Source organism: Lagenorhynchus albirostris, chromosome 13 (assembly GCF_949774975.1).
Source record: "Lagenorhynchus albirostris chromosome 13, mLagAlb1.1, whole genome shotgun sequence".
In the NCBI taxonomy this organism is placed as follows: Eukaryota; Metazoa; Chordata; class Mammalia; order Artiodactyla; family Delphinidae; genus Lagenorhynchus; species Lagenorhynchus albirostris.
Window position 1 is genome coordinate 30514618 of NC_083107.1, and position 24798 is coordinate 30539415.

The 24798-nt window shown below is 40.5% G+C and overlaps 1 protein-coding gene across 1 annotated transcript in view; it reads left to right on the top strand.

Moving 5' to 3' along the window:
- Positions 1-24798, top strand: part of AAK1 (AP2 associated kinase 1) — a 174109-nt gene that overhangs the window by 138839 nt on the left and 10472 nt on the right. The window contains exons 18-21 of the mRNA XM_060170090.1: positions 12851-12952; positions 14004-14105; positions 15548-15658; positions 17243-17353. Of these exons, the coding sequence (XP_060026073.1) occupies positions 12851-12952; positions 14004-14105; positions 15548-15658; positions 17243-17353 (426 nt within the window). The remainder of the gene's footprint in view (positions 1-12850; positions 12953-14003; positions 14106-15547; positions 15659-17242; positions 17354-24798) is intronic.

Genomic DNA, 24798 nt, shown 5'->3' on the forward strand with positions numbered 1-24798 from the left:
AAGGGTTCACCATCATGATGAATCCAAGAAGTACCAATTATAAAGCAGTGAGGTGCTGCAGCTTCTGCTGTCAGATTGGTAAAGATGAAAAAAAGCTACCACCTCAGGCTTGGTGAAGGTATCAGAAAATGGACACACTGAGATCCTGCTAGTGGGAGTAGCAGTTAGTACAGCTTTCAGGGAGGACAGCGTGGCCTTTAAGATTTTACTTCCTTATTGACTTAGCAATTCTTTTCTAATACATTGTCTGAAGAGCACATGAGTGTGCTTAAATATTTATTGAACGTTCAGAGTTTATAGGAAAAGGTTGGAAGAGCATTTGTTAAAAACTCAATAGTGACTGTCTCTACAAGGGAAATTATGGGTAGTTTTATTTTTATCCTTTTTTTACTTTTTAACATCTTTATTGGAGTAAAATTTTTTAACATCTTTATTGCAGTATAATTGATTTACAATGGTGTGTTAGTTTCTGCTTTATAACAGAGTGAATCAGTTATACATATACATATGTCCCCATATCTCTTGCATCTCCCTCCCTCCCACCCTCCCTATCCCACCGCTCTAGGTGGTCACAAAGCACCGAGCTGATCTCCCTGTGCTATGCGGCTGCTTCCCACTAGCTACCTATTTTACGTTTGGTAGTGTATATGTGTCCATGCCACTCTCTCACTTTGTCCCAGCTTACCCTTCCCCCTCCTCGTATCCTCAAGTCCATTCTCTAGTAGGTCAGCATCTTTATTCGCATCTTGCCCCTAGGTTCTTCTGACCTTTTTTTTTCTTTCTTTTTTTTTTTTTTTAGATTCCATATATATGTATTAGCATACGGTATTTGTTTCTCTCTTTCTGACTTACTTCACTCTGTATGACAGACTCTAGGTCCATCCACCTCACTACAAATAACTCAATTTCGTTTCTTTTTATGGCTGAGTAATATTCCATTGTATATAGTGCCCACATCTTCTTTATCCATTCATCTGTTGATGGACACTTAGGTTGCTTCCATGTCCTGGCTATTGTAAATAGAGCTGCAGTGAATATTTTGGTACATGACTCTTTTTGAATTATGCTTTTCTCAGGGTATATGCCCAGTAGTGGGATTGCTGGGTCGTATGGTAGTTCTATTTTTAGTTTTTTAAGGAACCTCCATACTGTTCTCCATAGTGGCTGTACCAATTCACATTCCCACCAGCAGTGCAAGAGGGTTCCCTTTTCTCCACACCCACTCCAGCATTTATTGTTAGTAGATTTTTGATGATGGCCATTCTGACCGGTGTGAGATGATACCTCATTTTGCTTTGCATTTCTCTAATGATTAATGATGTTGAGATTCTTTCATGTGTTTATTGGCAGACTGTATATCTTCTTTGGAGAAATGTCTATTTAGGTCTTCTGCCCATTTTTGGATTGGGTTGATTGTTTTTTTGATATTGAGCTGCATGAGCTGCTTGTAAATTTTGGAGATTAATCCTTTGTCAGTTGCTTCATTTGCAAATATTTTCTCCCATTCTGAGGGTTGTCTTTTCATCTTCTTTATGGTTTCGTTTGCTGTGCAAAAGCTTTGAAGTTTCATTAGGTCCCATTTGTTTATTTTTGTTTTTATTTCCATTTCTCTACGAGGTGGGTCAAAAAGGATCTTGCTGTGATTTATGTCGTAGAGTGTTCTGCCTATGTTTTCCTCTAAGATTTTGATAGTGTCTGGCCTTAAATTTAGGTCTTTAATCCATTTTGAGTTTACTTTTGTGTATGGTGTTAGGGAGTGTTCTAATTTCATACTTTTACATGTAGCTGTCCAGTTTTCCCAGTACCACTTATTGAAGAGGCTGTCCTTTCTCCACTGTACATTCCTGCCTCCTTTATCAAAGATAAGGTGACCATATGTGCGTGGGTTTATCTCTGGGCTTTCTATCCTGTTCCATTGATCTATGTTTCTGTTTTTGTGCCAGGACCATATTGTCTTGATTACTGTAGCTTTGTAGTATAGTCTGAATTCAGGGAGCCTGCTTCCTCCAGCTCCATTTTTCCTTCTCAAGATTGCTTTAGCTATTTGGGGTCTTTTGTGTTTCCATATAAACTGTGAAATTTTTTGTTCTAGTTCTGTGAAAAATGCCACTTGTAGTTTGATAGGGATTGCATTGAATCTGTAGATTGCTTTGGGTAGTAGAGTCATTTTCACAATGTTGATTCTTCCAATCCAAGAACATGGTCTACCTCTCCATCTATTTGTATCATCTTTAATTTCTTTCATCTGTGTCTTCTAATTTTCTGCATACAGGTCTTTTCTCTCCTTAGGTAGGTATATCCCTAGATATTTTATTCTTTTTGTTGCAGTGGTAAATGGGAGTGTTTTCCTAATTTCACTTTCAGATTTTTCATCATTAGTGTATAGGAATGCCAGAGATTTCTGTGCATTAATTTTGTATCTTGCTACTTTACCTAATTCATTGATTAGCTGTAGTAGTTTTCTGGTAGCATCTTTAGGATTCTCTATGTATAGTATCCTGTCATCTGCAAGCAGTGACAGCTTTACTTCTTCTTTTCTGATTTGGATTCCTTTTATTTCTTTTTCTTATCTGATTGCTGTGGCTAAAACTTCCAAAACGATGTGGAATAATAGTGGTGAGAGTGGGCAACCTTGTCTTCTTCCTGATCTTAGTGGAAATGGTTTCAGTTTTTCACCATTGAGGACGATGTTGGCTGTGGGTTTGTCATATATGGCCTTTATTATGTTGAGGGAGTTTCTGTCTGTGCCTACGTTCTGGAGGGTTTTTATCATAAATGGGTGTTGAATTTTGTCGAAAGCTTTCTCTGCATCTATTGAGACGATCATATGGTTTTTCTCCTTCAATTTGTTAATATGGTGTATCACATTGATTGATTTGCGTATATTGAAGAATCCTTGCATTCCTGGGATGAACCCCACTTGATCATGGTGTATGATCCTTTTAATGTGCTCTTGGATTCTGTTTGCTAGTATTTTGTTGAGGATTTTTGCATCTATGTTCATCAGTGATATTGGCCTGTAGTATTCTTTCTTTGTGACATCTTTGTCTGGTTTTGGTATCAGGGTGATGGTGGTTTCATAGCATGAATTTGGGAGTGTTCCTCCCTCTGCTATATTTTGGAAGAGTTTGAGAAGGATAGGTGTTAGCTCTTCCCTAATGTTCGATAGAATTCGCCTCTGAAGCCATCTTGTCCTGGGCTTTTGTTTGTTGGAAGATTTTTAATCACAGTTTCAGTTTCAGTGCTTGTGATTGGTTTGTTCATATTTTCTGTTTCTTCCTGGTTCAGTCTCAGAAGGTTGTACATTTCTAAGAATTTGTCCATTTCTTCCAGGTTGTCCATTTTATTGGCATACAGTTGCTTGTAGTAATCTCTCATGATCTTTTGTATTTCTTCAGTGTCAGTTGTTACTACTCCTTTTTCATTTCTAATTCTATTGATTTGAGTCTTCTCCCTTTTTTTCTTGATGAGTCTGGCTAATGGTTTATCAATTTTGTTTATCTTCTCAAATGACCAGCTTTTAGTTTTATTGATCTTTGCTATCATTTCCTTCATTTCTTTTTCATTTATTTCGGATCTGATCTTTATGATTTCTTTCCTTCTGCTAACTTTGGGGTTTTTTTGTTCTTCTTTCTCTAATTGCTTTAGGTGTAAGGTTAGGAGGTGGTTTATTTGAGATGTTTCTTGTTTCTTAAGGTAGGATTGTATTGCTATAAACTTCCCTCTTAGCACTGCTTTTGCTGCATCCGATAAGTTTTGGGTCGTCGTGTTTTCATTGTTATTTGTTTCTAGGTTCTTTTTTTTTTTTTTTTTTTTTTTTTTTGCGGTCCACGGGCCTCTCACTGTTGTGGCCTCTCCCGTTGAGGAGCACAGGCTCCGGACGTGCAGGCCCAGCGGCCATGGCTCACGGGCCCAGCCGCTCCGCGGCATACGGGATCTACCCGGACTGGGGCACGAACCCATGTCCCCTGCATCAGCAGGCAGACTCTCAACCACTGCGCCACCAGGGAAGCCCTCTAGGTATATTTTGATTTCCTCTTTGATTTCTTAAGTTATCTCTTGGTTATTAAGTGGTGTATTGTTTAGCTTCCATGTGTTGTATTTTTTACAGATTTTTTCCTGTAATTGATATCTAGTCTCATAGCATTGTGGTCGGAAAAGATACCTGATATGAGTTCATTTTTCTTAAATTTACCAAGGCTTGATTTGTGACCCAAGATATGATCTATCCTGGAGAATGTTCCATGAGCACTTGAGAAGAATGTATATTCGGTTGTTTTTGGATTGAATTTCCTATAAGTATCAATTAAGTCCATCTTGTTTAATGTATCATTTAAAGCTTGTGTTTCCTTATTTATTTTCATTTTGGATGATCTTTCTGTCCATTGGTGAATGTGGGGTGTTAAAGTCCCCTACTATGAATGTGTTACTGTCAATTTCCCCTTTTATGGCTGTTAGTATTTGCCTTATGTATTGAGGTGCTCCTATGTTGGGTGCATAAATATTTACAATTGTTATATCTTCTTGGATTGATCCCTTGATCATTGTGTAGTGTCCTTCTTTGTCTCTTGTAATAGTCTTTATTTTAAAGTCTATTTTGTCTGATATGAGAATTGCTATCCAGCTTTCTTTTGATTTCCATTTGCATGGAATATCTTTTTCCATCCCCTCACTTTCAGTGTGTATGTGTCCCTAGGTCTGACGTGGGTCTCTTGTAGACAGCATATATATAGGTCTTGTTTTTGTATCCATTCAGCCAGTGTATGTCATTTGGTGGGAGCATTTAATCCATTTACATTTAAGGTAATTATCGATATGTTTGTTCCTATTTTCATTTTCTTAATTGTTTTGGGTTTGTTATTGTAGGTCTTTTCCTTTTCTTGTGTTTCTTGCCTAGAGAAGTTCCTTTAGCAGTTGTTGTAAAGCTGGTTTGGTGGTGCTGAATTCTCTTAGCTTTTGCTTGTCTGTAAAGGTTTTAATTTCTCCATCAAATCTGAATGAGATCCTTGCTGGGTAGAGTAATCTTGGCTGTAGGTGTTTCTCCTTCATCACTTTAAATATGTCCTGCCACTCCCTTCTGGCTTGCAGAGTTTCTGCTGAAATATCAGCTGTTAACCTTATGGGGATTCCATTGTGTGTTATTTGTTGTTTTTCCCTTGCTGCTTTTAATATTTGTTCTTTGTATTTAATTTTTGATAGTTTGATTAATATGTGTCTTGGTGTCTTTCTCCTTGGATTTATCTTGTATGGGACTCTCTGTGCTTCCTGGACTTGATTAACTATTTCCTTTCCCATATTAGGGAAGTTTTCAACTATAATCTCTTCAAATATTTTCTCAGTCCCTTTCTTTTTCTCTTCTTCTTCTGGGACCCCTATAATTCGAAGGTTGTTGCGTTTAATGTTGTTCCAGAGGTCTGTGAGACTGTCCTCAATTCTCTTCATTCTTTTTTCTTTATTCTGCTCTGCAGTAGTTATTTCCACTATTTTTTGTTTGTTTGTTTTGCGGTACGCGGGCCTCTCACTGTTGTGGCCTCTCCCGTTGCGGAGCACAGGCTCCGGACGCGCAGGCTCAACGGCCATGGCTCACGGGCCCAGCCACTCCACTGCATGTGGGATCTTCCCAGACCAGGGCACGAACCCGCATCCCTTGCATCAGCAGGCAGACTCTCAACCACTGTGCCACCAGGGAAGCCCTGTTTCCACTATTTTATCTTCCAGGTCACTTATCCGTTCTTCTGCCTCAGTTATTCTGCTATTGATCCCTTCTAGAGAATTTTTAATTTCATTTATTGTGTTCTTCATCACTGTTTGTTTGCTCTTTAGTTCTTCTAGGTCCTTGTTAAACGTTTCTTTTATTTTCTCTCTTCTATTTCCAAGATTTTGGATCATCTTTATTATCATTATTCTGAATTCTTTTTCAGGAAAACTGCCTATTTCCTCTTCATTTGTTAGGTCTGGTGCGTTTTTGCCTTACTCCTTCACCTGCTGTGTGTTTCTCTGTCTTTTCATTTTGCTTAACTTACTGTGTTTGGGGTCTCCTTTTCACAGGCTGCAGGTTCGTAGTTCCTGTTGTTATTGGTGACTGTCCCCAGTGGCTAAGGTTGGATCAGTGGGTTGTGTAGGCTTCCTGGTGGAGGGGACTAGTGCCTGTGTTCTGGTGGATGAGGCTGGATCTTGTCTTTCTGGTGGGCAGGTCCACGTCTGGTGGTGTGTTTTGGGGTGTCTGTGGGCTTATTATGATTTTAGGCAGCCTCTCTGCTAATGGATGGGGTTACGTTCCTGTCTTGCTAGTCGTTTGGCATAGGGTGTCCAGCGCTGTAACTTGCTGGTCGGTGAGTGGAGCTGGGTCTTGGCGTTGAGATGTAGATCTCTGGGAGATTTTTGCCATTTGATATTACATGAAGCTGGGAGGTCTCTTGTGGACCAGTGTCCTGAACTTGGTTCTCCCACCTCAGTGGCACAGGACTGACTCCTGGCTGCAGCACCAAGAGCCTCTCATCCACATGGCTCAGAAAGGGAGAAAAAAATAGAAAGAAAGAGAGAGAGAGAGAGAGAGAGAGAGAGAGAGAGAGAGAGAAAGAAAGAAAGAGGTAAAATAAAATAAAATAATATTATTAAAATAAAAAATACTTATTAAGCAAAAAAATTTTAAACAGTAAAAAAAAAAATCGGACAGACAGAACCCTAGGACAAATGGTAAAAGCAAAGCTATATAGACAAAATCACACACAGAAGCATACACATAGACACTCCCGAAAAGAGAAAAAGGGAAAAAAATGTATATATCTTTGCTCCCAAAGTCTACCTCCTCAATTTGGGATGATTCGTTGTCTATTCAGGTATTCCACAGATGCAGAGTACATCAAGTTAACTGTAGAGATTTAATCCGCTGCTCCTGAGGCTGCTGGGAGAGATTTCCCTTTCTCTTCTTTGTTCGCACAGTTCCTGGGGTTCAGCTTTGGATTTGGACCCGCCTCTGCGTGTAGGTCGCCTGAGGGCGTCTGTTCTTCGCTCAGATAGGACGGGGTTAAGGAAGCAGCTGATTCGGGGGCTCTGGCTCACTCAGGCCGGGGGGAGGGAGGGGTACGGATGCGCGGCGGGCCTGCGGCGGCAGAGGCCAGCGTGACGTTGCACCAGCCTGCGGCACGCCGTGTGTTCTGCCGGGGAAGTTGTCCCTGGATCCCGGGACCCTGGCAGTGGCGGGCTGCACAGGCTCCCCGGAAGCGGGGTGTGGATAGTGACCTGTGCTTGCACACAGGCTTCTTGGTGGCGGCAGCAGCGGCCTTAGCGTCCCATGCCCGTCTCTGGGGTCCACGCTTTTAGCCGTGGCTCGCGCCCGTCTCTGGAGCTCCTTTAAGCAGCGGTCTTAATCCCCTCTCCTCGCGCACCAGGAAACTCAGAGGCAAGAAGAAGTCTCTTGCCTCTTCGGCAGCTCTAGACTTTTTCCCAGACTCCCTCTCGGCCAGCCATGGCGCACTAACCCCCTGCAGGCTGTGTTCACACCGCCAACCCCATTCCTCTCCCTGCGCTCCGACTGAAGCCCGAGCCTCAGCTCCCAGCCCCCACCCGCCCCAGCGGGTGAGCAGACAAGCCTCTCGGGCTGCTGAGTGCTGGTCAGCACTGATCATGTGTTCGGGAATCTCTCCGCTTTGCCCTCCGCACCCCTGTTGCTGTGCTCTCCTCCGCGGCTCCGAAGCTTCCCCCCTCCGCCACCCGCAGTCGCCGCCCGCGAAGGGGCTTCTAGTGTGTGGAAACTTTTCCTCCTTCACAGCTCCCTCCCACTGGTTCAGGTCCCGTCCCTATCCTTTTATCTCTGTTTATTCTTTTTTCTTTTGCCCTACCCAGGTACCTGGGGGGTTTCTTTCCTTTTGGGAGGTCTGAGGTCTTTCGCCAGCGTTCAGTGGGTGTTGTGTAGGAGCTGTTCCATGTGTAGATGTATTTCTGGTGTAGATGTATTTCTGATGTATCTGGGGGGAGGAAGGTGATCTCCGCGTCTTACTCTTCCGCCATCTTGAAGCTCTTCCTACTTTTATCCTTTAGCTTGTCTGTATTTCCCAGATTTTATACAATAAACATGTATTATTTTTACACTAAGGTAGAAAACAATTGCAGTTTGTTCTTTTTTCAAATGAGGAGCAAGCTTCGATATTCCCCCACCTCGTCACCCTGTTCTCCTGGCCACTCATGTCTGGGCTGAGTTTGCACGTTGAACAGCTCTCTGCATTTCCCAAAACCTGTCACCTTGAGGCCACGCATTTTAGCTCCTGCCCATGTCACTGAGGAGCCCTCCAGGTGTTCTTCCCTGCCATCAGTACCAGTTCAGAGTTCCAGTGTCATCGCTAAGCAGTCCATCTTCTAAGCCGCCAGTTCGTACTTCCTGTTTTTCTCCTCACACTGGATGATTGAACTTTTAGAGGTGGACAGCACCTTTACATTTATCTTCATTTTATCAATAAGAAAACTTAGATCCAGAGAGAAACAGTGATTTGCCCAAAGTGCCACATAGACTTAGTGCAGAACCCAGGTCCCCTGGCTTTCAGTACCTTTTCTTCCTCTACTAGACCATGCTGCCTCCACCTCCCACTTCACTTTATTCAAGGAATTTTGCTTATTCTGTTCTCATACCAAGGCATTTGAGTAAAATCTAGAACTTCACCTGCCTTCACTACCTAGTCTCAAGCATCTGTGGCCGGCTGACCTATCTAGTCCTCTTACTTAAAGGAGATGTTAATCCTCTTTTATGGCCTAAGTACTTCAATTTATATGCACATGTACACACACTAATTCTGATAACTATGCCCATTTAATCCTAAAAGCCCTTTAAAGTAGTTCCTATCCTCTGTTTACAGGTGAGAAACTGATGCTTAGAAAAGTTAGGTAACTTAACTAACTTAAACTCAGGCCCTTTGACTCTTTCATGTTGCTTATTCATTTGGGAGGATTTTGCAGACCCCAAATGAAAATGTATAGCATCACAATAAAAGATTAAATGTTTCTCAGGAGGATTAAATCATTGCAAAATACAATTTATGAATTATTTCTGGTTTTCGTTCGTCTGTCACTCTGTATAATTGAGAATTAGTGTGTGTCTTTGTACATTTCAGGTATGAACTGTCCTAGAAGATATGTTTTGTTTTCGCATCCAGAGAAGCCATTTCCCATGATTCAAGTAAAATTTTAAAAGTCTTTGTTCATTATGTAGCAACAAGTCTCGTCATACGTGTAGAACTTGATCAAGGTTTTGGATTGTAAAGAACACTTCCTGCATAGTTTCCTAAATTCACCGCCTCTTCTCTGCTCTTTCCCACCCCGGCATCATGATACATGGCCTCAGAGAGTTTTTATAAAAATGTGAGAGAGAGGCCAGAATTCATAAAAGGAAGGATATCAAAGCCAGACCTTGATGCACCTGGGAGGCCTCCAGGCTGTGATTTAGAGACTGTCAGCCTCCTGTACCTTCCATTACAATCTTTCCCTCCCATTACAATCTGTCCTCATGTTCTTCATTTACAGTGACCAAAAATGACCAGTAATAGCTTAAAATTTATCTTCTAAGAGTCTGTACACTTTAAAGCAATCAAAGCCTTAGTTAAACCAGGAGATTGAATCTCTATACATAAAGCTCTGGGTCCTAGTCCTAGCTAGCTCTGTGGCTTACTTGCTGTAAGATCTTAGGCAAGTTACTTCACCTCTCTGGAGCTGTTTCCTCATCTGCAAATGAGAAGGCTAATTGGATAAGATCTAAAGTTCCTTCCAGTGTTAACATATCTTTTATAACTTGACCATTGTGCATGGGACCATGTCTGTGTGAAAACACTTTCTCCTCTGGTTATGGAGCTAAGCACACCCTGTGGAGGAAACGTTGAAGTCAAGTCCAGGCTCTACCATGTCCCACCTGTGACTTTGGGCAAGTCACGCATTCTCACGTTTTCTGATGTCCACTCTCAACTGTATCAGTATTCCCAAACCCAGGTTTTTTTGTGAATAGTGAATGAAAATGTTTGACATTGAACTCTACAAATGCAAGTGACAACCATTGTTATAATAGCACCTGGGAGTCAGTACTGAGTAACCGACAGCCGCAAGAGCCTGTGGAGTGAAAGAAACCATTTTTGCACAGGCTGCCGACGTGACTTATGCAGCGGCCCTGGACTCACTCCTGTTTTTCTGCCTGATGTTACTCTGACCCCTGCTCCTCCCTCCCACAGTTCTAAGATTTGAATATTCCTAAGCAGCACTGACCATCCAGATTATCTGTGTGAACAGCCTGTTACTTCAAGGTTTGGTCAGAAAAGAGTGTGGCAGTTTACCCCAACCCCACCCCATTCCATCTTATGATACAACACAGGTACGCACGCATGCACACACGTACCCTTTTACCCTCATGCTTTTTGCTAATGGCTAATTTTAAAAATCAGATTCTTGTTGAAGGACCTGCTTTTTTACCATTGATCCGCTGTTCTCCCCACCTCCCCAGTGAAGCCAAAAGGCAGAGATTTGACAGAGGACGAGAAGGAACCAGGAACTGGGGACACAGAAATTAAGAAGAAACCTTCCCTGCCTTCAGGGCTGCCAGAGAAGCGAAAGCACAGTGTTCCAGAAAGTTCCTAATGTGGCAGGGAGGGTGGAGAAAGGCTTAGAGATGATGTTTGAGTGACTAATACAAAAAGGTTAGGGGGAGGTGCCTGTATTTTACAGATAAGGAGATCTGTTTCAGGAACTGCCCCAGGGTTACACCCAGTCACTGGAGAGGCCAAGACAAACTGCTGTATGAAAAACAAGTAATGTTGGGGCCTTTACTTTTTATCCATTGCTTCACAAGATTGCAAATATCTGAGTGCTAAAAGTGATAGAAGATCATTACTTTTTTTTTTTTTTTTTTTAAGTGAGAGAACCTTTCGGGGTGGGGGGAATAAAACAAAAGCTAGTGTTCAGAATAATGAAAAATCAGACTTTTGGGGAAAACCATCTTACTTTTGCCAGTATGCTGAAAATTGTCCAAGATATTTTAAACATCTTTTCTTATCATGTCATGTACAGTTCAAGATTAGTGCTGATGTTATTACACTTGTATACTTGGTTAGAACCCTGTTTTTTTTTCCCTGCTGATGAGAGGCTGCTTCCTTCCTTCCTTCCTTCCTTCCTTCCTTCCTTCCTTCAATAAAAATTAGGTATAAATGAGATATGTAGCATATTGGTATTTAATTCAAAGATAGCCACATATTATACATTTCAAAGATGGTAAATTGGTTTCACGTATAAAAATGGCTTTTTCTGCAGTATGTTAACTGTACCAAAGCAAATTATCTTGCCAAGACGCTAAAATCCATTATTTTGTTTCATCTGTGTAGTTATAGATCACCTAGATTACAGACCACCTAAAATTTGGTTTCTGTCCCTCAGTGAATATCTATTTCATCTTTGCTTATCTTGATTCCTGATAGCCTAGAAGAATACAGATTCATTAAAATGTTATACACACATACTTGAACTTTGCATTTCTTTTTCTCAGACATTTTAATTCTAGCTTTATCTTAAAGGCAGTTTATTTTTGTGATAGAAAAAACATTGTTGACAGGCCTTTAACTGGGCAAATTATAGAATGTATGTGGTCTCAGTCTCTTTGTAAGTAAAAGGAAGTATGAGCTCTTAATTCCCTTCTTTCTGTAAGAGTCTATGATTCATTACTTTGTGTCAAGTTAATGCTCTGCTTTTTTGTTTAATTACTTGAGAAACTTTATTCTAATGCTCTACTTTTAATAGGTTACAGGTAGAGCTGTTGATGGGTCGGGCTAAAGAGTTGTCTTGGAAGGGTCCTTAATGTGTCCATGTTATCACACATTAAGTTATCAGGTGTGACAAATCTGGTGGCTTCTCATGTCCTTTTGTTTTTTTTTAGCCAAAAGACATCAAAAGTAATCCATCTGCAGGCTTGGGTGAATTTTGTGAAATTTGACAGTTTAATAATAAGAGTATACCAGGGGTGTCACAAGCTCTCGGTTGGCAGACAATAAATGATTGTTAAAGTTAACTTAGGTGTGGTTTCATTGCTTCTCTTGGTGAGTCATAAACCATTTCTAAATGCAAGACAAAAAAAAAAAAGAGAGAGAGAGATTCAAAACTAAGCCCAGGAAGAGATATGAATACACAAAGACTTATATGCATATGTTTATGGAAGCTTTATTTTTAATAGCTAAAAGCTGGAAATAACCAAATATCCATCAGCTGATGAATGAGTCAACAAAATGTGGTCCATTCATACAGTGAAACACTACTCAGCAATAAAACAAACTACTGATGTATGCCACAACATGGAGGAATCTCAGGAACGTTATGCTAAATGAAGGACATCAGAAAAGACTACATACTATGTAGGAAATGGTAGAAAAAGCAAAGCTATAAGGACAGAAAGCAGATGAGTTGCTGCCAGCGTCTAGGGGTAAGAGGAAGGCATTGACTAGAGAGGGGCACAAGGGTCCTTTTTGGGGTGATGGAAATGTTCTACCTCATTATTTCCGTGGTGCCTTATGTGTACATTTGTCAAAATACATCAAATTGTACACTTAAAATTGGTGGCTTTTATTCAGTATAAATTATACCACAAATTTAAGAACAAACTTAGGGCAGCATCTTGAATGCCTTACAAAGTGACTACTTCATTTGGGGAAATAATCATTTTTAAACTTGGAGAGCCTATTTGTAACAAGATACTAGCAGTATTTGTTTTTATGCTGAATCTATGTCAAATTTTGACCCCTAAAATGTGTTTGTATAGAAAATGGTAAATGATCGGCTTACTTGAATATCTCATTGCATTTTTGCTTTCTCTTTACTTCTCTGCCCAACCTAGAAAAACTAATCGAGGGACTCAAATCTCCTGACACTTCTCTTCTGCTCCCTGACCTCTTGCCTATGACAGATCCTTTTGGTAGCACTTCTGATGCTGTAATTGGTAAAGTCATCATCTCTGTTTCTTCAGTCATGCATGATATGTGTGTCTGTTTCAAAAATGGCAACTAACTGGTTAACAGATCCCTACTGAGTATAGCCCTGCTGAGGAGTGGAAATGCCACGAAGCCTCCTGGTGTTGGAGTGATGCCTTGTGCTAACCCAGAAGCCAGGGCTGTTTAATCTCCCTTGTTATCGCCCCAAACGAAGTGTTATCTCTGCCTTTCAGCAGCACAGCGCTGTTATTTATTCTTGAAACACTGAGATTTCTAGAGTGAATCTCTTGTGAACTAAGGGGAATGTGGGAAAATTCACATTTCGTTACAGAAGCTTCATGAGAAAAGTTGGTTTCCAGGTGGACTTCACCTTTAGAAGGCCTCCGTATGTGCCAAGTGTCAGTAACTGAGAAAACATTTGCCCCACGTCGAGGCCCTATGAGTAGAATCCGGGGCAGGGGCTTGATCTGCTTGCTTTGACATTTTCTTGTGCTCCAGCCGCAAGGCAGGCAAGACCTATAAAATGTCCGGGGCCCCTGTACTACAGGAGCACAAAGTCCTAGAACTCAGAAATGCTGTGACCCTTCAGAGAGATGTTCCTCCAGCTGGGGCATGTCACATGGTAAAGAGTACCTCCAGCTACAGCACGGCAGGGGATTTGAGGTGGACTAGTGGCCTTTGCAAGGCACAGAGCATGTTTGGCCCCAAGTTTATCCCTTAAGAAAAGCACGATTACCAGAAGACATTAAGGTGCCTTTGAGCCTATGTCTTCTGACACGTAAGAGGTCTGCTTGAATAGCTCGCATTCAGCATTTATCTGTAAAAACTGAGAATCACCGAGACTAGCCACCGTGGTTCACCTTGCACGTGCCTGCTCTGTCAGTGAAGCCCAGACACTCGAAGCAGCAGAAAGAAAGCAACTTACTGTGCTTTCCATCTTACCTGAGGTGGGCATTTTAGAGACATGCAGAAGAAAGCCTTCACAGAATCATCCAAGGAACCTTCTGATTACCTTTCCCTTACCCTTTCCTCTCCTCTCTTAATGCTCTGTTACAAAAGAAAAAGCTGATGTTGCTGTTGAGAGTCTGATACCAGGACTGGAGCCCCCGGCGGCCCAGCGCCTCCCCTCTCAGACGGAATCTGTGACCTCAAACCGCACAGGTCAGTCAGGAGTCTCTGGGGCTGCAGGAACTGGTCAGTTCGGGGAGCCCTCTGAGTCAGGCTTTCCACCTGCGGCAGATGGTCCTGGGCTTATTTCACAGCCTGGCTAGTTCCTCCTGGAATGGGTGCTCTGCATTACAGCCCCCGCTTTAGATGTTGAGCAACGTGTTTCCTCACTAAAGAGTAGAGTACCTTTTTGGAGCCATGTTCTTTGTAGAGCGATACCTGGGCTTTCTTTGATTTCAGTCTGTCTTTATTGAAGATTTTTGTCACTGGTGGCGGGTTCCCTCTACTTCCTTAATTAAAGAACTCTGCTGAGTTGTAAGGATGCCCTTAACTCCTCCTGGGTACTGAGCAGTCTTTTGGATCTAACAATGTCAGTGATGTCCATGGGGGCTCGTGTTATGTGTGTTAACATTCTATTCCCAGCACAGAGCTTTAATCACATCTAGGTGATTTGCTATTAAATTGTAGGCAAAGTTGAAATCTTCCCTGGATCCATTCCTTAACTACAATTCCTTAAATACAGATTTGATAACCTCCATTTTTATTGAGTCCATAATTACCTTGATAAAAGTGTCCACTTTGCTCACTTGGAACAGAAACAATTAGAAGTCTAGGAAATATGAGAATAAACTCATCCAGGTTAAAAAAAAAAATGACACAGAAGACAATATGGTTCTTTTTCCTTGTGCTTACTTGGCTGCTTTCTCCTAGAAAACTCTCCCAGAAAACAATTTATGTGTTGAAATACTTGAACTCTGAATTTAATCTTCCTTCTGTTCCTTAACTGAAAGCAAAATCATGTGTTCCAAGGAGCAATTCAGATTTAAAGAATACTAATAAGAGACAAGATCATTCTATTTTGAATGGGGATTGGGTTGAGTTCTAAAAAAGTACTGCCTAATCATGCCATATTCTGCTAATAATAAGCCAGGGACCACCCCCTTCTTGTCAGCTTGGATACCTCATCTTATAGCAACTTTTTTCAGTGAATGTTTAGGGAAAGTTTAAGTGAAACTCTTCAGTTGCAAAGTCCTTTTTCCCAAATGGCATTTGCTGAGAACTGAGTTGCCAAAGTTTTATTGACATCCAAACCATTTACTTGCTTAACCAGCAACCTCTGAGCAAAAAAATTCTTCCATATTTATATATATCTGTTAAGAGAAGTTTAGAAATACATGTTTCTCTAGATGAAAATACAGGGTGCTTAATGGGTTTCTTTTGGTTTTCCTTCTCCCGCCTTGGCTGGTAGGTATAATGTATTGGATTGGCCAAAAAGTTCGTTCGGGTTTTTGTATGCGCTTACGGAAAACCTGAACGAACTTTTTGGCCAACCCAATAAACGCAGTAACTTAAAGGCTAAGACCTAACCTCGTGATATTGTTGTGTGTGCCATTTAATGCCATCACTGACCTGGGATGCTGTTAATCTGGACTCAGATTCTCTCACCGGGGAAGATTCCCTGATTGATTGCTCTCTGCTTTCTAACCCTACTACTGACCTTCTGGAAGAATTTGCCCCCATAGCGATCTCTGCTCCTGCCCATAAAGGTAAATGCTTTCCTCTTCTTGGGCCCACATGTATCCTTAGAGGAGAAGAACTGAGCAACTCCTGAGAATTTTCCTTGACAAAAGTCTTTGCTAGTGAAGTTTTTTAACCACCTCCTTAAGTGGAAAACTTGAGTTTGTACCCTTAGCCCCTGTGTTAAAGTTCCTCTCAGTAAGAATATTGAATAAGGCTGGGACAACAGACTGTGGAGATGTTGCTTTCTGGCAGTCACCTGGAATGCAGATATTCCATGCTTTCTATTAAAGACAGAGCTACATACCTTTGCAGTCAGCTCAGGGTTGAGTTGACTGTCCACTAACTGACTATAATTAGATACTTGTTGGCCTTAGAACTTAAAACTTTCATTAAATCAGATTTAAAGTTTTTTGATAGTGATCACTACAATAAAGAAAAAAGCATCATTCTTCAAAAGTCAGTCTCAAAGATTGAACTCGTAAAAGTTTTGAATTTTAGTTAACCTTTGAGTCATGATTAATTACTGGGTTTCTCTTTCTAATCTACTGTTTCCATTTCTTAGTCTTGGGTTAATACTGGTTTGAAATTCTGAGGGACAGAGGTAGCTTGAATTGAGTGCTATTCAGTGAGTAGTTCGTGAAAGTGACAGGCACTATGCCTGGCTTACCGTAGGCAGGCATTCACTAAACTTTCTGGGCCTAGATAGTGAACGTGGTTTTCTGGAAGGAGCAAATACCTATTAAAGGAACCGCTTGTAAGTCCTTTCTGAGGGAAATTTAGGAAGGAAGCCTCCCTGAGATGACTAAAAAATAATTAGCCTTTGGTTTGCAATGGTAATAGCTGAGTTTTTGTTTTTACCCTTAATAGCATTAAAATGACCATGTTTTTATAGAGCATGTAGAAAGAAGTTACCTATTTAGCCAATTATGTCTGACAGGAGTGTGTCAGCAGCAATGAGTAATTACAGAGAAACATCACTTGCAAAATAGGTGCTCAGCTAGCACTTGCTTATAGAATGGAGAAGAACTTCTAGTAAACTTCAGCTTGAAATCTCAGTGCATGTGATCTTCTGCCCCAACATTACTGGGGCGTCAGTGTTTGAATGTCTTTTTTCCCAGTCACAGGGCAGTGAGTTCTTTCAGAAGTATTCTGTTTGCCTTGTATACACTGGTTACTTCTTAAAGGGTGACTGATTATCTCCACGCTGCCCTTGTTTTTTGAGTGTTTCTGAATATTGTTAGTCCGGCCTCTGTTTGCTCAATAAAGAAGATAAATGACTAAATCCCGTGCCTTTGTGAATTACTGACGGTGAAGAGATATCTCACAATAACTACATTAATGGCCTTATAAAGGCAGGGAGAATTCTTCCTATAACACTTCTCCCTTCTCGTTTATGGAAGTCTTAACACGGCCAGCTCTGAAGCAGTTTTTTCTATTTCCCCAAGTTTTCCAGCTTTACTACTTTTATTTCAACTCAGGAAAATAAGCATTTTCATCTTTAAAAACAACAGTGATTGTACAGTTGGGAACTGTGTGCCTATTATGTATTCTCTCATTTGCTAATCTCTACCTCTGTTGTTTCTGCTTGTGTACTTGCATTCTGTATTAAGCTGCAGAAGATAGTAATCTCATCTCAGGTTTTGATGTCCCTGAGGGCTCGGACAAGGTGGCAGAAGATGAGTTTGACCCTATTCCTGTATTGATAACCAAAAACCCACAAGGTAAGAAAGAGAGGATGGGGAAAAGAGAAGAGTTTGACATCAGCTCTCTTCAAAATAGTAATGTACCTAATCTACAAGGTGTGTGTGGGGGAGGAAGCATCAACATTTAATGAAGGAAATTGGGGGTAATAACAATCATTATGGGCTGGACCAGTGTAGATAGATGGAGACACAGGTAAAGGTACTAATATAGGTATCTTAAAGCATGACCATGGTGTTTATTTAGAGAGAAGAAAAGTAATATTTGACTAAAAGTAATAGTTTGACTAAAAGCTGGTTTTTACAAAGTGTCAAGCTAAAAATAAAGTGATCTTCGGTCAATGGAAACCTGAAGATATATATATAAAAAAAAAACAACGCACAGGATATTTCTTATCATGATTAGAACAATCTGTAATAAATATTCTTCCCAAACAGATTAACAATGGTACTTTGATATCATTTGCATCTTTTGGACATTTGTGGAGCATGCTTTTTCTTCTTTGTTGTTTTAAAATCATTTGACCATGCCGTAAAACACTGAATTGCCCTAAGACCATATATATATACATATATATATATGTATATATATATATATATATACACACACACATATATATATATACACACATATACACACATACATATACATATATATATATATATAGGTGTTATTTACATTTATTTATTTATTTTCTACACTCAAAAACCCAAAGCTGTTTTGTTTTTTTTTTAACATCTTTATTGGAGTATAATTGCTTTACAGTGTTGTGTTAGTTTCTGCTGTATAACAAAGTGAATCAGCTATACTTATACACATATTCCCATATCCCCTCCCTCTTGCATCTCCCTCCCACCCTCCCTATCCCACCCCCCATCTATATATTTTTAAAGCATGTTTTTATTACAGTAGTCTTAATAACCAATTCCTCCCCAAATCAGAAGTTACGGATTTTTACTTTACAGGGAAATGAGTTGATGTTATCAGGAAGTTAGTGTACAGCCAGCAGTTCTCAGGCAGAATAGATATTCATTTGGAAATAGCATCCTCTTTGCAAGGTCTCCTGCCTACAGTAGGGTATGCACACAGTGCTTGAACGTTTGGTGGGAGGTGGTGGATCGCTAATTTATATGTTTAAAAATTAACATCTAAGAGTTTGCAAAATGTAAATTGTTGTTTCTCTAGGGTGTTTTGGTTTGTTTTGTTTCTCCTTTGCTTGTTCTGCACATCTAAACCCTAACCCTCTGTGTTTTGTACTGAATTCCTATCTCTCCACTTCCAGGTGGGCACTCTAGAAACAGCAGTGGGAGCTCTGAGTCCAGTCTTCCCAACCTAGCCAGGTCTTTACTGCTGGTGGATCAGCTCATAGACCTGTAGCCGTGACCCAGTAGCAGATGCAGTTCTGTAACCTTCATACCGTAATATACATTTTCATTACAGAGTTAAAAGAAAATGATTTTTTTTTAATCTGCAAATAAGGGGCTTCTAGCCCTAATCTCCTACTACCCCTTGCCTTCTCCCATAGAGATGATAAGGAAAGAAAATCACTTTGGCCCTCCAGATACTCCTTGGCCAGCTCCTCTCTGTTAGTTTGCTGTGTTTTCTCATTACCCTTCTTCAATAGCATTATCTTAAATCAAATGCTAGATGCCATGAGCTTCACCTCTGCTGGAATCGACTCCACCAAAAGCTTAACTGTAACTGAAACTAGTGAATTGACACCTTTGTCTCATTCTTGCTAGGAATGGCCTCCCAAATCAATCCTCCCAACCCCATCTCCTTTGGCCAGTTGCTGATGAATGTGTTTCTCTGTTTTTGCTTTTTATGCTGCTGCATTATCATGAGGACATGGCTTCTTCAGTTGGTCTTAACTCGAGGTAGTAACCTGGAGATTGGGTGCGTGGTTTAAGAGAGGGTAAAACTGACTGATGGTGTATGTTTGGAAAGAGAAATTGAGCCCAGCTCTAGCCAACCAACTTTGACCTTGTTTGATCGTAGACTTAGCCAAGGGATTTCACACCCCATGCAACCTGCCCAGCATTCGTCCAGCACTCTGGCTTCCATTGAACCGTGATTTCTCAGATCTGGAGACATGACTGCAAGTACTTGAGATCCTTGGATAAAATGTGTACATTATATAAACTCCAAGTATTGCCATTCCTTTTCGTGTTAACTGTCCCAAGCCGGGATCTCAGAATTAGACCAAAACCAGACAGTGGTGGTAATATGATACCTTTTATTAGAAGACTTTTCATGGGGGGGTGGATGGGGGAGGGGAAGGAATTGTAGCAGAAACAGATGTATTTTTCTTGTGATTTTTATTTTGAATCAAATATTGTAAATTGTGTATAAATGAAGACGCTGAATAGTTCTGTTTCCACTTGGCGTTTCAAGTCCGATATCAGGTGTCTGTACAGGGTTTTGATCTCTTTCCCTTGTATAACTAACTACGCAGCAATCCTACAGTGTAACATATGGAATCATTTTGAGTAGACTTGTGTGTTGCTATAAGCTTTCAGCAGGTCCTCTGTCTTTGTAGAATAAGCATGTTGTTTATTTTCAGATAATCAGAAATAAGTATGCTGACACACTAGGCACAGTTTGACTTGGGCTACTTACCTTTCTTTCTCTCTGATGTTTGAATTGAAGGATGCAGCCAATGAAATATGTTCAGTTGGTTTTCCTTGGCATCCTAGATTTAAAAAAACAAAACAAACCATAGTTTCTCACTAACCTTAGAATATTGTTCATAAAATAAATAAAGGCCCCTGCACTGATGTGACAACATGACTCATGGTCACCCTCTGTATATGTCCTTACTCACCGAAGTATATTTTTTTCCTTACATGCAAAGCAGTTTTATAAAATCACCCTTTTGAAAGAGGTAGGCACAGAGAACCCCATTTGGTTCTCTTCCTTGAGTGCCATTTTCATGGTCAGAAGGGAACCTCTTAGTTGATCAGATTTGTACCAATAAAATTCCAGGTCCATTTGCTCATTTCCCTGTCTAGCACTTTGGTTTCTTCTTCTTCACGTTTGCTCTTTAAGGGGGAAAAAAAGAAAGCTGAACAGCAACAACCGCCTGCAAAACCCTGTACCTTGGAGGTCAAGCTTTGACCCCAGCAATGTGAGAACAGCCTTTGAAAGGTATCAGAGGAAAAGTCGGAACCTTTCAGTCTTCCTTCTGACTTTAAGTACTTCCGTGTCAGCTGAAACTAGACACACTAAGTACAGGCCTCTGTTAGGATAATGGGTCATTTCCAAAATTGAGGGAGGCACAACCTACCTGCTGAGGGTTAAAAAAGATATCCTCGGGCTTCCCTGGTGGCGCAGTGGTTGAGAGTCCGCCTGCCAATGCAGGGGACACGGGTTCGTGCCCCGGTCCGGGAAGATCCCACGTGCTGCGGAGCGGCTGGGCCCGTGAGCCATGGCCGCTGAGCCTGCGCGTCCAGAGCCTGTGCTCCGCAACGGGAGAGGCCACAACAGTGAGAGGCCCGCGTACCGCAAAAAAAAAAAGATATCCTCGAAGAGCTCTCCATGATTGGAGAGCAGCGAAAATGGGACTTGGTTTGCCCCTTTATGGACAGGAATATTACTGACGGTCAAAATGGTATTCTTTTTCCCAGACATAGAAAGAATATATAAACTAATGAAAGAGATGTTTATTTTTAAATAAGAATAATGTTTTATGCTTATGTTTTCCAGTTTGATTTTTTTTCATATATACATGTTAGAAATATATTGAAATATCTAGTTTCTCAATTTAATTGAAACCACGAAGAGTACAGTTTAGAAATTAGGTAAGTGTCTCTAAATTATTCCTTTCATGTATTACCCGTAATCACATTGAGATATATTATCTAGTCATTTGGCTCAATAAAGCTTAATGGAGAATGTTAATGAAAATGAATAGACTAGAAACGAGAGAGACTGGGTGGAGGAAGCCTGAGGGGTTAATGACATGAAATTATCTTGAGTTTATTCTTTAGGAGTAGGGCTTCAAAGGAGAGAACTATTTTTCTGCTAAAGAAGACATGTGAGTGACTTGATAAAAGGGACCTCTTTAGTTTATAGCATCATCCTTGAGCTAAAAGGGTTTATTTGAGATGAGTATAGTATGCTAATAATTGATAGAACTTTGAAACTGTAGACTGAGCTACAAGAGGGACCTTAGAGATTATTCTAGTCCATCCACTTCATTTCACAGATGTGGGACCTAAAGCAGGTGGTGGGAGAAGAGACCCGGGCAGGACAGGCCACCTGGGAGCTTGTCCTGACCTTTGCCAGTCCCTGGCCTAGTGGGGCTTCAGCAGGGGCTTCACTTCTTAGGGCTGCTCCTTACTGACAATGATGGGTTTGGACTAGATGGTTTTTAAGGTTATAGAATTCTAGGGTTCTAAGTATTTATTATGATGCTTCAGGAGGACTATGAAGGAGTTATATAATCCTGATGTTCTTCAGTTATCTTCTGTAGCTCTTACTATTACTGTAGCAGTATTTACATTTTAGAGAATTACAATGGGCTTTCACTAACCCGGGTTGCTCTCTCTCTTGGTTATCTGAAGAGACCCATAAATCATCACAGAGTGTTGGACATAGATTTCCCTTTTTTTTAATATTACACACACGTATCTACCTATTCCAACAAAACAGTATCAGAAGATTTCAATTTTTTTAAACTGTATAATCGAGGACCTGCCATTTAAAAATGGACAAATAACTGTAAGCATATGTTTCTGATTTGCTTTTATTCCGACTGTGCAAAAGTAGTACCTGTACCAGAAAACATCACAAATTGGATTTTTTTCCCTTTACAGCATTCAGATAACTAGATCACCAAATTCGAGTCCCAGTGTTTTTAAAAGCACAGCCCTCAGAGGAGATAAGCTTTAAATGGACACTTCTAAATGTGATTATAATTAATGATTTCTTTAGCAGACGTATCAGAGTTGTGATACCTAATTGAGTGTTCCCTTCAAAGGCATCTGGTTTTACTTGGGAAACATACTTATTCAAATGATGCTGCCACCATTTATGTTATTTTTGAAACTTCTCTCCTTAGAAATATTCAATACTATCAAGAAAGATAATAAAATATAAGGAAATCAGTTGTATTATCTAATTAGTATCGCTTTCAGCATCTGAAAGTAGTATGCTCTCTTTCTTGATCTTTTCCTACCACTCTTGGTTCTAAATAACATTTAGATGTTTCCAAAAAGCAAAATCACTCGCCTAAGCTGAAGAGTGGTTACTATTGAAGGTAGTAAGAAGAATGAATAATTCACTGAAGATTCCCAGAGAGGGCCTTATAATGGAATGTGACAGCAATCAGTCTTAACTTCCTTAATATTCTGAATAAGGGAACTTATACGATTTCGCCTGTCTTTAGTATGGTTTGGAAAATTGAAAGATAGGGGTTTTAAAATACCTCTGAAAGAGGTTGTCACTTTGTTCAGTGTCATTTGATACTGGACTTGGCTCTTCCCAAATTAGAATTATAGAACTTGGATTGCTAGTAATTATAGGGGAACAAATCCAGGAAAAGAACCTGTTTTTCTCAAGATGAAATATTAGCTTTGTTTCTAATCCTTTTTTCGGGGTCTCCTGAGATAAATGATTCAAAGCAACACAACCTCTCCCCCCCGACCGCCCAGGTCAGGAACAGTTCTGCCTTCAGTAGTGCTGGGGGAAGGAGGAGACTTTTGGGGTTGACGTCAGCCCAGAGGTATGGAGGCATATGAATTCAGCTGAACAGATGCACATTGTAGAGAACTTCGGCCAAAATAAAGTCTCCCATGCCGATGTTTGTCTATAGTTCCAGGAGTCTTAGCTTTCTCAGTCTGTAAGATTCAGGATTCTGTAGCCATGAACTTAGACTTTGGGGATAAAAATGACAGGATTGCCCAAAGTACTGAATTAAGCAGATTAGAGGCTGCCAGGCAGAACAGAGAAACTATTAGATGGATACTTAAAATGGTACCTTTACTGAAACGCTCCACATATTACAAAGCCATCTTTTATTCCTCTCAAGAGACTGTAATTTTACCAGCACAAAGTTATTAGCCTTTTCCTTTTCCCCACTAGTAATGTTCCTAGAGTTGGATGTGCTTGGATTTCTTGAGTCAGAATGAATCCCAGATGGCCTCCATTTCAAATAATCTGTAACAAGATACTATTTTGTTTCTCTTGGGTTTCCTTTCACTGTGATGGGGGAGAGAGGTTCTTTGGACAATGCTGATCTGTGCAGCAGCATGGTAGTTGCTAGAATGGAAGATATCTTCCTGGTTCCCACTCTGATGTAGTCTTGCCCTAGGAGTATTCTCTGCCCTGTCGCACACGCGACACATCATCACACGGATGTGTATTCACCACAGACCTTTATCCTGTCCTCCCAAGAAGACAAAGCAAACAGAGGTACATGAAGCTATCTTATACACAAAAATGTGAAATTTGAACTTTGCTACACAAGTATTGTATAAAAAACAAGTCTGTAAACAAGTTTCTTATGTAAACATACAGGAAAATAAAGACTTTTATCTGTTAAAACAGGAGCATGATGTTCAGAGCTATAAATAAATAACTTACAGTAGCTGCTCTTTTCCTGATCTGAAAACCCACTTTTGCAAAAAGGATTTAAACACATTGTTGAGTGACCATAAGCACCTGTGCACAAGGAAAGTGCAGACACGTATGAGAGACGTGCAGAGGACATTTTAATGAGTCATGGCTACCCCGACTTCATCTGCGGTCATAGAGAGTAAAACCCCTGTGAGCCTGCATTTGATATGACCAGACATGGAGCTGTAAAAGGGAGCACAGATTTGCAGCTACCCTCCTCTAATTTAATCTTTAATGTACCCAGGCCAATTTAATTAAACATTTTATGTTGGCAACGGCAGTTTTATGCCCAGGGAGAAATCTCTCTCGTTTAATTGCTCTGTTGGCTTGAGAGACCCAGCGTCTCTAGCCAGTGTTGTCCCCCATCAGATATCTTATTCGCCAGGCGTGGGTTTTAATGCAACTCCACAGCATATGGTAGAACCCAGTGCTTAATTTTATTATCTAAGCAAAAGGTCATGGAAATTATTAGTTTGATGTACATCTCCTGATTCCCTGATTCAGCTCTGAGAGTGTGAATTTCATTTGGTGCTACATTTCTGAAGTTCTTGTAAAGGGTATTTTGCTTTCTAGTTGCTAACTATACGAGAAGGTTTCCCAATACTCCAAGATTTCACCTTCAGTTTGGGGCAAGAATTATGTCTTTGACACTCCCTATAACTGTTATTTCTCTTTATAGTATGGGAGAAAGTAAAATTCTGGTCACACATGATATATTGCACTCAGGAATATCCAGCCTGCAATTTAAGTCTTCAGATTTTCATTCTTTTTTAGGAAACACGGCCCTCACTGTCCATCAGATAAAATTTCCAGGGTAAACCTATTCTAAATTATTCAGCACTTTGGG